Below are 13462 nucleotides of genomic sequence, written 5' to 3' on the forward strand. Positions count from 1 at the left end.
AGCCTGTGCCTCTTCCACTGGGTTCTGCCTAATACTTAATGCATTTTCTTTTATTTTGTTACTTTGATATATTGATCTATTCTAGACGTTGTCTGTCAAGTGCTCAAATGTGTGCCAGTGCTTTTGCTAACTCAGAAAGAAAATCCTAATTGAACCTTTGACTTGCTGCTCTTCATGAAAATTCTTATCCCTATTAGCATATCTGTACATTCGACACCGTGGCTTTAAGCTACCCTAAGTTTTCACAGATTCACCTACTCTGCCAGAAGCTGCTATGCATCAGCAACAACCTGCAATGGCTTCAGGTTCATGTATTAACTAAACACAAGTGGATCATAATCGTATGCATCTGTTTACTTGGCTTGTGGCTACTTTCTTTATTACTATCTTGTTGGCGCTATTCTCCAAGCATTCTTGACTCTTGGAACTGCTGTCTGCTTTCATTGCTGCGGCGGTGATTTCTTGCATGTAGTTTTTAGTAGCTGACCCCCCTGCCATGGACTCATTTTTTTTTTTTTTTTGTAACTCTTTAGTTATGTTAAGGAATCCTCCATTATCTTGGTAGCTCTTTTTGCTTCTTTTCTGTGTGAATCTCTTTAGGGAATTGAATATTCGAAATGGACACCAAAGGGCTTACTAATGAAGAATGCACACAAGATTTGGACATGGATCAACTGTTTCTATTGATTCAAGACCATTTAAGGCTTAAAGCTCAAATTACTCTCCTTCGTTTGTCTACTTGTCTGCAAATGTTCTCAAATTAAATATAGGACTCCATATTCCTTACCTAGCAGAAAGAGGAGAATTTCTTTATTAATCTTTTGAAAAAGAAGTTAGAAGAGAGGCTGCATAGAGCCCTAGCCAACATGGCACCCATTACTGCTGAATTTGTCAAGGATTAATATAAATTATAACTGAGGAAAAAATGTTGAGGTGGAGTGAACAGCCCAAATGAAAACTAAAGTTTTACATAGGGGACTTTTGACCCCAGCCGACAATTGTGACTTGGACAACAAATTGAGAAAAATCAATGAATCATCAATTTCTAAAAGGAAAATATTGTTAGAACACAATCCTGTACCCACAGAATAGATGATACTTTAATTGGTAAAGAAAACAAGTATTCCTCTGAAGGGTTGTTGTGATAGGAGCGGTCATAAACCAGGATAGTATGCTAATCTGCCAGTTATGCCCTGCCGGTCACCTTACTTCATACATACCAGAGGAAATTGATGACATCACTTTACCCGCTCAGCCTCCTTGCATCACATGGTATTTTGGGTTCTTGGAATGGATTGCACCTTTGCCCTGCATGCTTTAGACGCTTTGCCTTGTTATTGACTATGCTTTGTTTTCATCCCTCACCCCACGAGCCTTCTGACAGTTGCCATTTGTGTAAACCTTGCTCTGGATACGCTATGCGCCCACCTCGGACTATGCACTTATTCTAAAGGGTGCAGAGCTTGGCCTTCAATCAGGCCATATGCTCCGCACCACTTCAGCACTTCAGACCAAAGACACTGAGCAAATAAACTCTGGTGGGCACAGGGCATGGCTTTTCGTAAAACCCAGCACCAGTTCCCACAAAGCCAAGTTGTCATTTCGTTTGGCCAAGACCAGCACCCAGCATTTGTACTCCCAAAGCGAAATGGGCACTCATGACCTTTTGTATTCTAGGTGTGGTTGCTACAGACACATATATAAATGAGGCTGTGTGACTTCAGTGATGCTATTGATAATGTGAAAAATTTATAATGCAATTTGTAACATTGAGTACGGTCATGATCAATGTGTTGCAGGGAATCCAGGGCCACCTTTTTTAGGTCTCGCCTGGCGTTGCAGTGCGCCTGCGCTGCGAGGGCTTCTTGGAATCGATGCAGTTTCCGAAGTGGGCTTTCAGCTCCGCCCGTTATCTGGTTGGTTCGCGTCATAACATATGCTTAATGGAGTGTGATGATGGTGAGTGAGGCTTTTTAGCCCCTCCTGGTTACCACCCTGTCCACTTTTGTCCCCGCCCACCGGGACTGGATGGTTCACTGGCGGAGTTAAACGGTCATCTTGAAAAGCCTGGAAGCACTCTTTTTTTCATTGTCATCGCGGTCAGCTTCAATTGGACAAGCGTGGTCCGCTTCGGCCGTGCTTTTTTATTTATTTATTAACTAAATTGCACTAGCGTGGTCCGCTTTGGCTGCGCTTATTTATTTACTTGGTTGCACAAGCGCGGTCAGCTTTGGACGCGCTTGTTTATTTACTTGGTTGCACAAGCGCGGTCCGCTTCGCTCTTGTCTTTCTCTCTCTCTCTCTCTCTCTCCCCCTCTCTCTCCCCCTCTCTCTCTCCCCCTCTCTCTCCCCCTCTCTCTCCCCCTCTCTCTCCCCCTCTCTCTCCCCCTCTCTCTCCCCCTCTCTCTCTCCCTCTCTCGAATGAAAAATTGGTCTGTGACAGCTATTTAGAGGAGAGGAGAGCTGAATCACAATCTGTCTGCGGTGTGTTGTAAAAGTAACCAACACTGATTATTAATATCATATAACAGAATAAATGTTTTCTTACGTGCATACAGTTAATGTAAGGAACACTATGTTGGAGAGACAACTACGTACCAAGAAACCAATGTAAAACATGCAATTAATGTCAAAAAAGAGAGAAAAGAGTGCCAAAAAATGTTCAATGGCAATATATTTATTCCATATACTTAAGAGCACTTTATGCATATGCAGTCGTAGTAAGGTTGCAAGGAAAGGGGGAAAAGGTTTGGGATGGTTGTGCTCGTGGTGGAGAGGGGTGGGTAGAAGTCACTGGTTAAGGAATACACATTATTTCAATCATTGCGAAATCAGACTGGTAAGGAAGACCAGTAGACAGAACCTGTCCTTGCCAATTCTTTAGATCAGTTATACAGTATAATAAAGCATTAATGCAACATCAGGCAATGGGGGGAGAGAGAGAAAGGTACAGGTCCCATGTGGGTGGATGGCGTCGACATTTCGACTCGGCTAACGCATAGAGTGTGTCTTGTACCTCCGCTGCGAGTCTTCAGGGCGAAAAGGGGGGGGGCGCAGGGGGCAACCTAATTCTGGTGCCACATTGGCTTCTCGAGTTTAGGACTGAAGGATGGGTGTCAAATAATCCAGTCAGAGCTTTCCAAAGGAGTGAGCTGAATTCCACTTGTGAGGGCCCAACTTGTGTTGTCCTCGCCATTATTTAAAACCGTGAATACATTATCCAATGGTCATCAGACATCTGGTATGTCAAAACCTTGAAAGAAAAGTCCGGGCGCCGCACGCCTCGCAACTTCCTCCTGCCAAGTTCAATTGTTTATTTATTTTCTTAGTTGCACAAGCGCTGTCCTCTTCGGACGCGCTTACTTATTTACTTAATTGCACAAGCACGGTCCACTTCGCTCTCTTGTCTCTTTCCTGCTCTCTCTCTCTCTCGTGGTTCTGTTTACTATCCGTCTTTTTAAGTCTTGCTCCCCCCTCTTTCTCGCTTCTTTCTGTCTCCCTTCCAGTCTTGCTGTTCTCTCTTGCTGTTCTCTCTCTTGCTTTCCTCTTTCATGCTTTCCTCTTTCATTCTCGTTTTTTTCTCTTTCATTCTCGTTCTTTTTTCTTTCATTCTTGCTCTTCTCTCTTTCATTCTCGATTTACTTTCTCTCCTTCGCGGGCTCTCTCTTTCGCGGGCTCTCTCTTTCGCGGGCTCTCTCCCTCGCGGGCTCTCCCTCGCGGGCTCTCTCTCTCGCTGTATAGGATGTAAGGTCACTGTTAGTAACAGGGCACCGTCAAAGCCTGATGTCCAGGAGGCTCTGGGGACAGTGGGACATGGCGAAAACGGTGACCAGTGCCCACTTGGCTCGGCCATCCATACACAGTTGGTAGTCTGAGCAAGGACTTCCAGTGCACCATAGAAAAAATGAGAGAAGAGTGTTATGGTTGGTCTCTAGGAATACCACCACCCCCCCAACCCCCCCCCCCCCCCCCCCCCCCAAAAAAATTCTGTCCAAAGGGCGGTGGTTTAAAAGAAATAACAAGTGGGCTCTCTTTCTTGCGGGCGCACTCTCGCTCGCGCTCTCTCATGCTTTTAACGGGCGAGTGGGGGGGCGTGCCTCAGCGGGCTGTAACCACCAGTGCCTCCACCTAGCGGCACCGCCTCTATAGTAGCTCATATCGCCCACAGCCGATTATTAGATTAATTATCTTGTAGCAATGCAGTTTGTGTTTACTCTCATAAGTATTGCATAGTTATCGACATTGCCGTGCAAACCTTATTATGTTGAGTATTATTCTTAAATGTATGGAGGGAGGCTGCATATGAGTGATATGTAGCTATCATTGGGTCCCAATGCCCCGCTCATAACTCGCTTGTGGAAACCATTAGTACCCGCCACACTCCGGGTCACTGAAGACACTGTTTCCAGTCCAGGGTTTTTCTTTCACCTGTAGATAATTGGTCTAATGAAGCCAATGTGCGCTAACCGAGACTGCAGCCAGTCTGTCCCAATGAATACTTTGGAGCACACCAACCTTCAGCATTGAGACGTGCACACCCTCAGTGCCGTGTTTACAATATCAACATCTCTTCATCTGGTGTCTCTCCGCCCTTCCCTCTCTACCCTTTTCTAGTTCCCCTATTAGATTTTATTATTCCACCTTTTTTTCACACTGGTGATGCATTTAATCAAGTAACATTGAAAGGCAAAATTTCTGCCCATGTGTTCCCATACCTGGCGTGTCACTGAGTTTAGTGCTTACTTTCCCTCCATGTTAAAGAACAGTAGATGTTTCAGCACCCAGGCTAATGTGCTGCATGGCTAAATACATACAAGGTTCCAAAGGCGAGACAGATTGCATTGCAAATGCTTGTTATTTATTTTAAACCACAGCCCTTTGGACAGAATTTGTGTGTTTTTTGGGGGGGGTTGGTATTCCTAGAGACCAACCATAACACCCTTATCTCATTTTTTCTATGGTACACTGCTAGTCCTTGCACAGTCTACCAACTGGATATGGATGGCCGAGTCAAGTGGGCACTGGTCACCGTTTTGGCCATGTCCCACTGTCCCCGGAGCCTCCTGGACATCAGGCGTTGACGGTGCCCTGTTACCAACAGTGTCCTTACATCCTATACCTGAGGATATCAAATGGATGGGTGAAATTATTCAAGATATCTTAGCCACAGATATTTACTTGGTACATCTCTGTCCATTGTGTGTTTTGGCCCACCATGGCTCAAACAGGAACCAAAGTGTACACCCATGACCCTGCTACAGTAGGAATAGTTTTGCCCGAGCTACCAGCCTAGTTACTCCCTGAACAAAAGCACAAACCACATCAGACCTAGACTTAGTTCAGCTTCTGCATTAAGGTATAACTGAGTCCTGTGGTATAGTGAGCATGAAACTCACATATCAAGCCCCCAGAGCATGTTAGACATCAGGGCATGCATTGTATATACTGTGCACAGGTCCATGAGTTTGCCTCATTGCATCTTATTATAATGAACTGGCTGCCCCCTGGTGTAGCCGCACTTGCGCTGCCCTGGGGTGGCAGCACGTTCACCGAAATACAGAGCAGCTGTTTCAAAGCTGCTCTCTGTTTCACAGTGCAGGCAGAATATGGTCTGCAATTTAATGAGGCCACAAAGATTCCTGTGCAGGTGACTGCATATGCCTGCAGAGGCGTGTTGGGGGTGAGGGGGGTTGTGAGACCTTCTTGCACCCCTCAAGAGTGCAGCTTTTATGGGAGCACTCTGTGCACCCCTTTTTTGGCTCACACTATCAGTGCTCCTCCTAAAGGCATGTTTGCCTCTGAGCCCACGTCTGTAGTAGTGCATGGGCACAGATGCAAAGTAATTCCCTCATTGGCATGGGGCTGCACACCCGTGCAATTGTGCACTTTCTCAAGATAGTGCTGGCACTACGTGTGCACCTTTGCTGTCAGTATTGTGGAAGGGGCCACACAAGAGTCTGCAACCCCATCTGAAGTACTAAAATGTCATGGGGGCTCACAAAGCAGGCCCAATCCTGTTACACCCTATTCAATGGTATAGTCCTCTGCCATTCTTTTTTTACATCTAGCTTATCAGTAATTCCCTTTGGTGTCTTCAGGAGGAATTGTATTTTTGTGTCACCCGCTTGAAGATTAAAGATCAAGCTTATCTGGGCGCATTTTGCTTTTGGAGCGGTTTATGCTGAATGTTCGTACAGGATCAACTTTATAATACTTAATTGGCTTTTTCTACCATTGCCAATAACGCCTTTATACACCCTGGGACTGGAAGTGTTGGGAGTCTTAACACTTAAGGTGAAATGTACTTGTGAGACTATGCTCCTTAAAGTTAGACGTGTCCCAGCGAGAGAGAGACTTGGCCAATTAGTAAGACATACTCTTTGGGCCGCCTGTCTGTAGTAACTGCCTTCCCCATCTCCACACCTCTGACTTGCTCCCTTCTAGCACAAAATGTGCTTTTCTCTGCTCTCTTGACCTTCGTTTGAGCTCCAAGAACTCTCTTCTGCTGTCTCTATCCCTGATGCAACGGGGCAGCCTCTGGCTCGGTGTGCTACCTTCTGATGCACGCTGCTGTTTATCCGCACTACAATTTCGATACAACTGCCCTCCATGTCCTTGTTAAAGTACTTTACAGTCAATATCGTGGTTGGAGTGGGGATGTGGATTCATTTTATACACTTTCATAAACATCTAATAGTCTAGATTTTATTTTAGTTGTATAGCTTATTTTCTTCATTTTCACATTCTACTCTAGGTTTGACTTGTCACTGGCATTGGCCAACCGTGTTGTCTCAGCTAGTAGAATATAATTTAACAGCACATGGGGCAGTGCTCTGTCCTCTGTTCTTCGAGGTCAGTGTGACAACTCGAGGTCTTACTCTAGTTTAATACGATGGTTGATTTGATGAAATATTAGACATTACTCCCAGAGGAAGTAGTCAGCCGTCAACAAGTTATCCACACAAATGACTATACTCTGCCCTTTTTCTCTTTTCAGTGAAAGCAACCATGCCGATATGGGTAGTGCTGCTGTCTAGAATTATAATGAAGGAAAAACAGACGACAAAGGTAAGGCTGTCCATGCCAGGCCTTGGCCTGAGCTTTGCCTTGCTTCTGTTTGTGGTGCCAAATGTATCTGCTTGTGCATTAATTTATCCTTACATTTTTTTTGTCCCTGCCCAGTTTTAAATCATGTGCGCGCACACAAGTACCCTTGAAATGTTTTCACAACATTCTTGGACTGGGCTCTGGAGAAATTAGTTGTTTGCTCAGTGGGTGCCTTGTGAGTGGAAGGAGTAAATATGCAGTTTCTGGCGAGAGCTTTGTGAAATCCTTTTTGAATGTGGTTACTTGACGCACTCCATTTTAAATATTTGTTTGTCTAATGCTTTATTCATTCAGTGCAGTTCACTCTTCCAGGGTTCTTTCCACGACTAGAAGAGGAGAGGGCACATCATGTATTTTGCAGGCACTTAGCCTACCATTTGAGGTTACATGCGTAATTTCTTTAATATAAAACAAAAAAGACTGAGACTTGCTAACGTGCCCTCATAGCACCACTGGTATTTTACCACTGGTTTATTAGACCAATTGCACTATGTGCCCCCAACTGTGGGTTGCCAAGTACTTCCAGTTCACACCGGACTCTGTCACAGAAGCAGAGCTAGAGACTCCAAAGACGGCAAACCAGGGCATTACTGTATAAAAAATAATTTCTGTAATATACATATGCCATAGTATTATGCAAGCAAGAAGGATATACAAAGAAAAGCAGTAACTCTCTAGCTTCTTCCTTGCCCAAGATCTGACCTAAATGTTATTGTGATGTTTAGAGCTATAGTTAACCTTGCTACTGGAGGGGCCGAACCGTGTTATTTAATGGATTGGTTTTTTTGGCGGCAGTTTAGGGAGATGGTTCTGTAGTAGGGGATCTCTGTGTATAGTCATAATCTAGTGAATAGTCCCGCCCATGTGCGTGGACCCCGGAGCAATCAAAAATAATCTCTTACAGTGTCAAAAAATGCAGAAATGCATAGACACTTAAGAGAGAATTTAAAGACAGATAATGCAGCCAAAAAGGCTACACTGTCCAGTACTTCAACTAGAAATTCCACCACAAAATCCACAAAACAGCAAAGCCTGTACAGATTTCCCTTGCTTAACAGCAAAATCCCTCAGGAATGATAGAGAGAAGAACCTGGACAGACAAGCCCCATAGGCTGCCATTATGTGGCTTAATTAGGATACTGTGCCTTTAAGGAACCTTCCAGAACCTTCTCCCACTATCCCAGAATGCATAGCAGGTCCAACTTAGTTTCAGTTCTTTTTTCCGGCTCCTGCAAGCAGGACCCTGGAGCATTGAGCTCTCCCTTTTCAAGGGTTTTGTTGGTGTTTTACACTAATTTCGATTTTTTAGTGCTTTAAAAGTACTTTGGTGTCTTCTTTTTTGTGTTTCTGCACTCTTTTTTGTCCATAATGCCTGCATTATTCGACGAGTGCCCGGAGTGCTCAAGGAAGAAGGCCAAGTCAGACCCCCATGAGGTCTGTATTCTCTGCCTTCCCTCTTCCCACATCCCTGAGGACTGTGTGATCTGCAGAGGCTTCTCTGGAAGGACCCTGAAGGAGAGGAAGAAGATCAGACTTCAGGGCCTTGAAGAAAGGAGGTTGAAGGCACGAGGTGGGTCAGGAGGGGCTCCTTCTGCCCATGCTGAGGCCTCTGGGGGGCTCCCCAGGGGCAGGAAGACCAGCCCTCGCCCAGGATCTCCGTCTGGGTCAGTTGCTCTGACCACGACGTCGAGGGGGCGGTCAACGGCCAGTTCCAAGTCTCCCCAGGGCTCTGGGTCGAGAAAACGTCGCCCGTCGACGTCGAGGAACGTGTTCCGGCCGCCGTCGAAGCCGGTGTCGATCTCCTCGTCGTCGATGTCGGCGTCGAGTGGTCGACATCGGAGGGCCCGGCGTCGGCGCTCGCCGTCGAGGCGACACCGCCGTTCGCAGTCGAGGACATCGTCGTCGAGGGGATCCTCGTCGTCGAGGCCGCCGTCGAGACGGAAGAAGTCTCCGGCGCCGAAGAGGTCGACGTCGAAGGGGTCGACGTCGAAGCATTCGAAGAGACCGTCGTCAAGACGCTCGAGGAGGTCGACGTCGAGACGGACTGAGAGGTCGACGTCGAGACGGTCCGAAAAGTCGACGTCTAGACAGGCGAAGAGGTCGAGGTCGCCGTCGAGGCACCATCGCCCGTCGTCGAGGTTCCGTGGCTCGTCGATCTGGTCGGGGTCGACGTCGAGACGCAGACACGGTTCGACGTCGAGGAGTGAGAAACGGTCGACGCCGAAGGGCCGTTCGACGTCGAGGGACCGTCGGTCGTCGTCTGGGCACCGATCTTCGGCGTCTAGAGGTCCTAAGGACAGGCCCAGGACTGTGGGGGGCTCCCCACGCTCCGGACGGGATGGTGGCTCGCCGGGAACGGCGCATTCCGGGGTGGATACTCCGATGAAGCCCTCTACACCTCCTTCGCGGCCGGCTGTGCCGAAGGGTCCGCCGCCGAAGGCTCTGACCCCACCTCTGAAGCCGGCTCCGCAGACCCCGCGTCCGGTTACTCCTCCGCCTCCGGTCCCTCCGAGGGCGGTGTCGATGCCCAAGTTTCCGACGCCACCGAAGAAGACTCCTAAGAAGCCTAGGATTCCTGACCCTGGGAGGCCGAAGGAACGTCCGAGACCCAAGAGGTCGAGGTCTCGCTCGGGGAGACGGGACAGATCGAGGAGTGGACACGGATCTTCCTCATGATCCAGGCATCATCATAAGAGACGTCGGTCCAGGTCACGTTCTGCCTCTGGGACCCGTTCCTACTCGCCCACGTTGTCCGATTCGCCGGAGACTAGAGTTTCTCCTATCGACGATATCGGCACGTTTCAGGAGGTTCTCCTGCGTGGAGCGGCGAAGTTGGGCATTAAGGTCGAAGCGCCTACGACTTCTACCTCTGTGATATTTGAGACATTACACAAAAGGCACTTGTCTCGCCCCCTGTTACCTCTGGTGCCGGGGCTCCTTGAGCCCGCCGAACAGCTATTCCTGACGCCGGCAGCGGTGAAGTCTGCGCCTTCCAGGATCCTTAAAAAGTACAGGGCTCCGGACTCAGACCCAGCCTTCTTGAGGAAAGACCCGGTACCGGATTCAGTCATCGTGATTGCTGCACGGAAGCTTCATGCCACCTCCCCTGCGTCCACGGTGCCTCCGGACAAGGAGAGCCGCTGGACCGATTCTGCTGGTCGTAAGGCGTGTGGGACGTCCGCCTCGTCGATGAAGGCCGCCAGTGACTCTGCTTTGCTGGGGCGTTACGACCGGTCCCTGTGGGACTCGATGGAGCAGTTTGCGGACCTTGTCCCTCGAGACCGCAAGGAGGACTTCATGGAGATCGTCCAGGAGGGGATGCTGGTCTCTAACCAGGCCATCGGCGCCGCAGCGGACATATCCTTGCTGTCAGCGCACGGATATTGCCACGGGATTCACCAGAGACGCCATGCTTGGCTCAGGTTGACTTCACTGAAACCGGAAGCACAGCAACGCGTGGCGAATCTCCTCCCGTTTTCCGGAGATACCCTCTTCGGGAAACACGCGGATGACGAGATGGCCAGGATGAAGGCCGAGGCGGAGACCCTGACGGCAGTGTGCTTGGAGAAGCCCAAGGAGAAGAAACCCTTCCGACAGTACCAATGTCGGTTTGGGTCGCAGGGTCGTGGAAGGGGACAGTCTGCTGGACAACATCAACAGCAGCAACAGCAGCAACAGTACAGGCGGCCCTTCCAGAAACGCCAAGGTGGTAGAGGTCGACAACAGTCCTCTACCGCGACCAAGGGCCCGGCCGGGTCCCGGCCCTGAGCTGTTACTTCCCCCTCGTCCGTTACCCGCTCCGGTGGGGGGACGCGTTTAATTTTTTCTGGCAGAGTGGAGAAAAATTACTCAGGACAAGTGGGTGCTGAATATTGTTTGCAATGGATACAGTCTACGTTTCACCAGCCCTCCTCCATCGATTCCTCCCGTCAGCTCGCAGTATCAACTGCGCGAGCTTCAGGCGGAGGCGGACATTCTGCTAAGGAAAAGGGCGATCGAAGACGTACCTCTGTCTCAAAGAGGAAGAGGTCTTTACTCTTGGTTCTTTCTTGTCTGCAAGAAGGACAAAAACGAGTTCAGGCCCATTCTGGATTTGCGACAGGCAAACAAGTGGATTCGCAGAGAAAAGTTTCGCATGCTGTCGTTGCATCAGATCTACCCTCAGCTGCAACGAGGAGATTGGATGTGTGCCATAGATCTACAGGACGCATACTTCCACGTGCCCATTGCATGCAAACACAGACAATTTCTGCGCTTTCAAGTCGGCACCAATCACTATCAGTACACGGTGCTACCCTTCGGGCTGAAGTCTGCACCCAGGACATTCTCAAAATGTATGGCAGTGGTAGCGGCACACCTGAGGAAGAACAAGGTGTTTGTCTACCCGTACCTGGACGATTGGTTGATCAAAGCCTCCTCCTTCTCGGAAGCTCAAGCGCACTTCCAGAAGACGTGCGTTCTCTTGAACAAGCTGGGGTTGCACATCAACATGTCCAAGTCGGTCCCGATTCCGGTACAGTGCATCCAGTACTTGGGGGCCTCCATCAATACGCTGTCAGCAAGCGTGTCTCCTTCGGAAGAGCGACGTTTATCACTCGTTCGGAAGGCTCAGGCTCTCATGAAAACTCCGTCTACGACTGTGAGGACGGTGTCTTCTCTACTGGGATCGATGGCCTCTTGCATCTTTCTCACTCCTCACGCACGGCTACAGATGAGACCTCTGCAGGAGTGCTTGGAGGATCAGTGGGACCAGAGGAGAGGTTCTTGGGACGACAGGATACGACTGTCTCTACATGCTCTTCAGTCTCTGAAGTGGTGGTGCTCGAAGGAGAATCTCCTCAGAGGGGTTCCCTTCCACAAGGACATTCCCACACAGACCATCGTGACGGATGCGTCTCTCCAAGGCTGGGGGGCGCACTCCGGAGACCTGCAGATTCAAGGGACGTGGTCCCTGACGGAGTCCACGTACCACATCAATTTCCTGGAACTGAGAGCTGTTCACTTGGCACTGAAGGCCTTTCATCCGTCCTTTCAGACCAACTCTCTGCTTGTTCAGACGGACAACACGACGACGATGTATTACCTCAACAAGCAGGGGGGCTCGAGATCGCGCACTCTGTCGCAGGAGGCGCAGGCGATCTGGCACTGGCTTCTGGCTCGAGGACTGTCGATAACGGCCACCCATCTGCCAGGTGTGCAGAATGTTCAGGCAGACGAACTGAGCAGACTCATGCAGGAAAACCACGAATGGGTCATAAACGACGAAGTACTAGGAGAAGTCTTCGCAAGGTGGGGAACTCCAGACGTAGATCTGTTCGCCACCGCCGAAAACAGCAAATGCCGAGGCTTCGCCTCCAGGTACTACCAGCCGGGGACGCTGGGGAACGCGTTATGGATCAACTGGTCGAACAGCTTTCTGTACGCTTTTCCACCAATTCCCCTGATTCCGGCGGTTCTCATCAAGCTGTCTCAATCCAGGGCGAGAATGATTCTGATTGCCCCGGAATGGCCCAGACAGTGGTGGTTCACGGACCTGCTTCACCGATCTCTCCTTCCTCACATGAAGCTGCCGTGCAGGCCGGACCTTCTCACGAAGTTCGGGGGGCGGATGGTGCACCCCAACCTCTCGTCTTTGAGTTTGGCGGCATGGCTCCTGAAATAGTGCAATATGGCCATCTGAATCTCCCAGAGGATTGTATGGACATACTGAAGGAGGCTAAGCGACCTTCCACTAGGACTTCTTATGCTTACAAGTGGAAGAGGTTTTGCATCTGGTGCAAGTCTAAGAACTATGACCCTACGACATGCAAGGAAGATGTCATCCTTCCATATCTGCTTCATCTGGCGCAGTCGGGCCTTAATGTCCATTCCATTAAGGTTCATCTGGCTGCTTTGACTGCCTACAGGAAAGGCCCTTCACAGACTTCCTTTTTCCAGATCCCTGTGATCAAAGATTTTTTGGAAGGCTTGAAGAAAGTGTTCCCTCCTGTCAGGCTTCCTTCGCCTTCATGGGACCTGAATGTGGTGCTGTCCAGATTGATGAAGGAGCCTTTTGAACCCATTCATAAGGCTTCATTGCAGCACCTGTCCTGGAAGGCGGCGTTCCTCGTGGCCATTACATCGGCCCGCAGGGTGAGTGCGATTCAGGCATTGTGTTGCCAAGAACCTTATACTGTATTTCATAATGCTAAGGTTGTTATGCGTACTCACCCTAAGTTTCTTCCCAAGGTTGTTTCTGATTTTCATATCAATCAGACTATCACTTTGCCTACGTTCTTTCAGAACCCTTCATCTCCAGCGGAAAGGTCTTTACATTCCCTGGATGTGCGGAGGGTGCTGAAGTTTTATCTTGATA

At 49.1% G+C, this 13462-nt stretch overlaps 1 protein-coding gene across 1 annotated transcript in view; it reads left to right on the plus strand.

Annotated features, from left to right (window-relative positions):
• The window catches only part of SLC35E1 (solute carrier family 35 member E1), a 48808-nt gene that overhangs the window by 20359 nt on the left and 14987 nt on the right, over positions 1-13462 (plus strand). The window contains exon 2 of the mRNA XM_078669161.1: positions 6998-7068. Coding sequence (XP_078525287.1) covers positions 6998-7068 — 71 coding nt within the window. The remainder of the gene's footprint in view (positions 1-6997; positions 7069-13462) is intronic.

Source organism: Lissotriton helveticus, chromosome 12 (assembly GCF_964261635.1).
Source record: "Lissotriton helveticus chromosome 12, aLisHel1.1, whole genome shotgun sequence".
Classification (NCBI taxonomy): domain Eukaryota; kingdom Metazoa; phylum Chordata; class Amphibia; order Caudata; family Salamandridae; genus Lissotriton; species Lissotriton helveticus.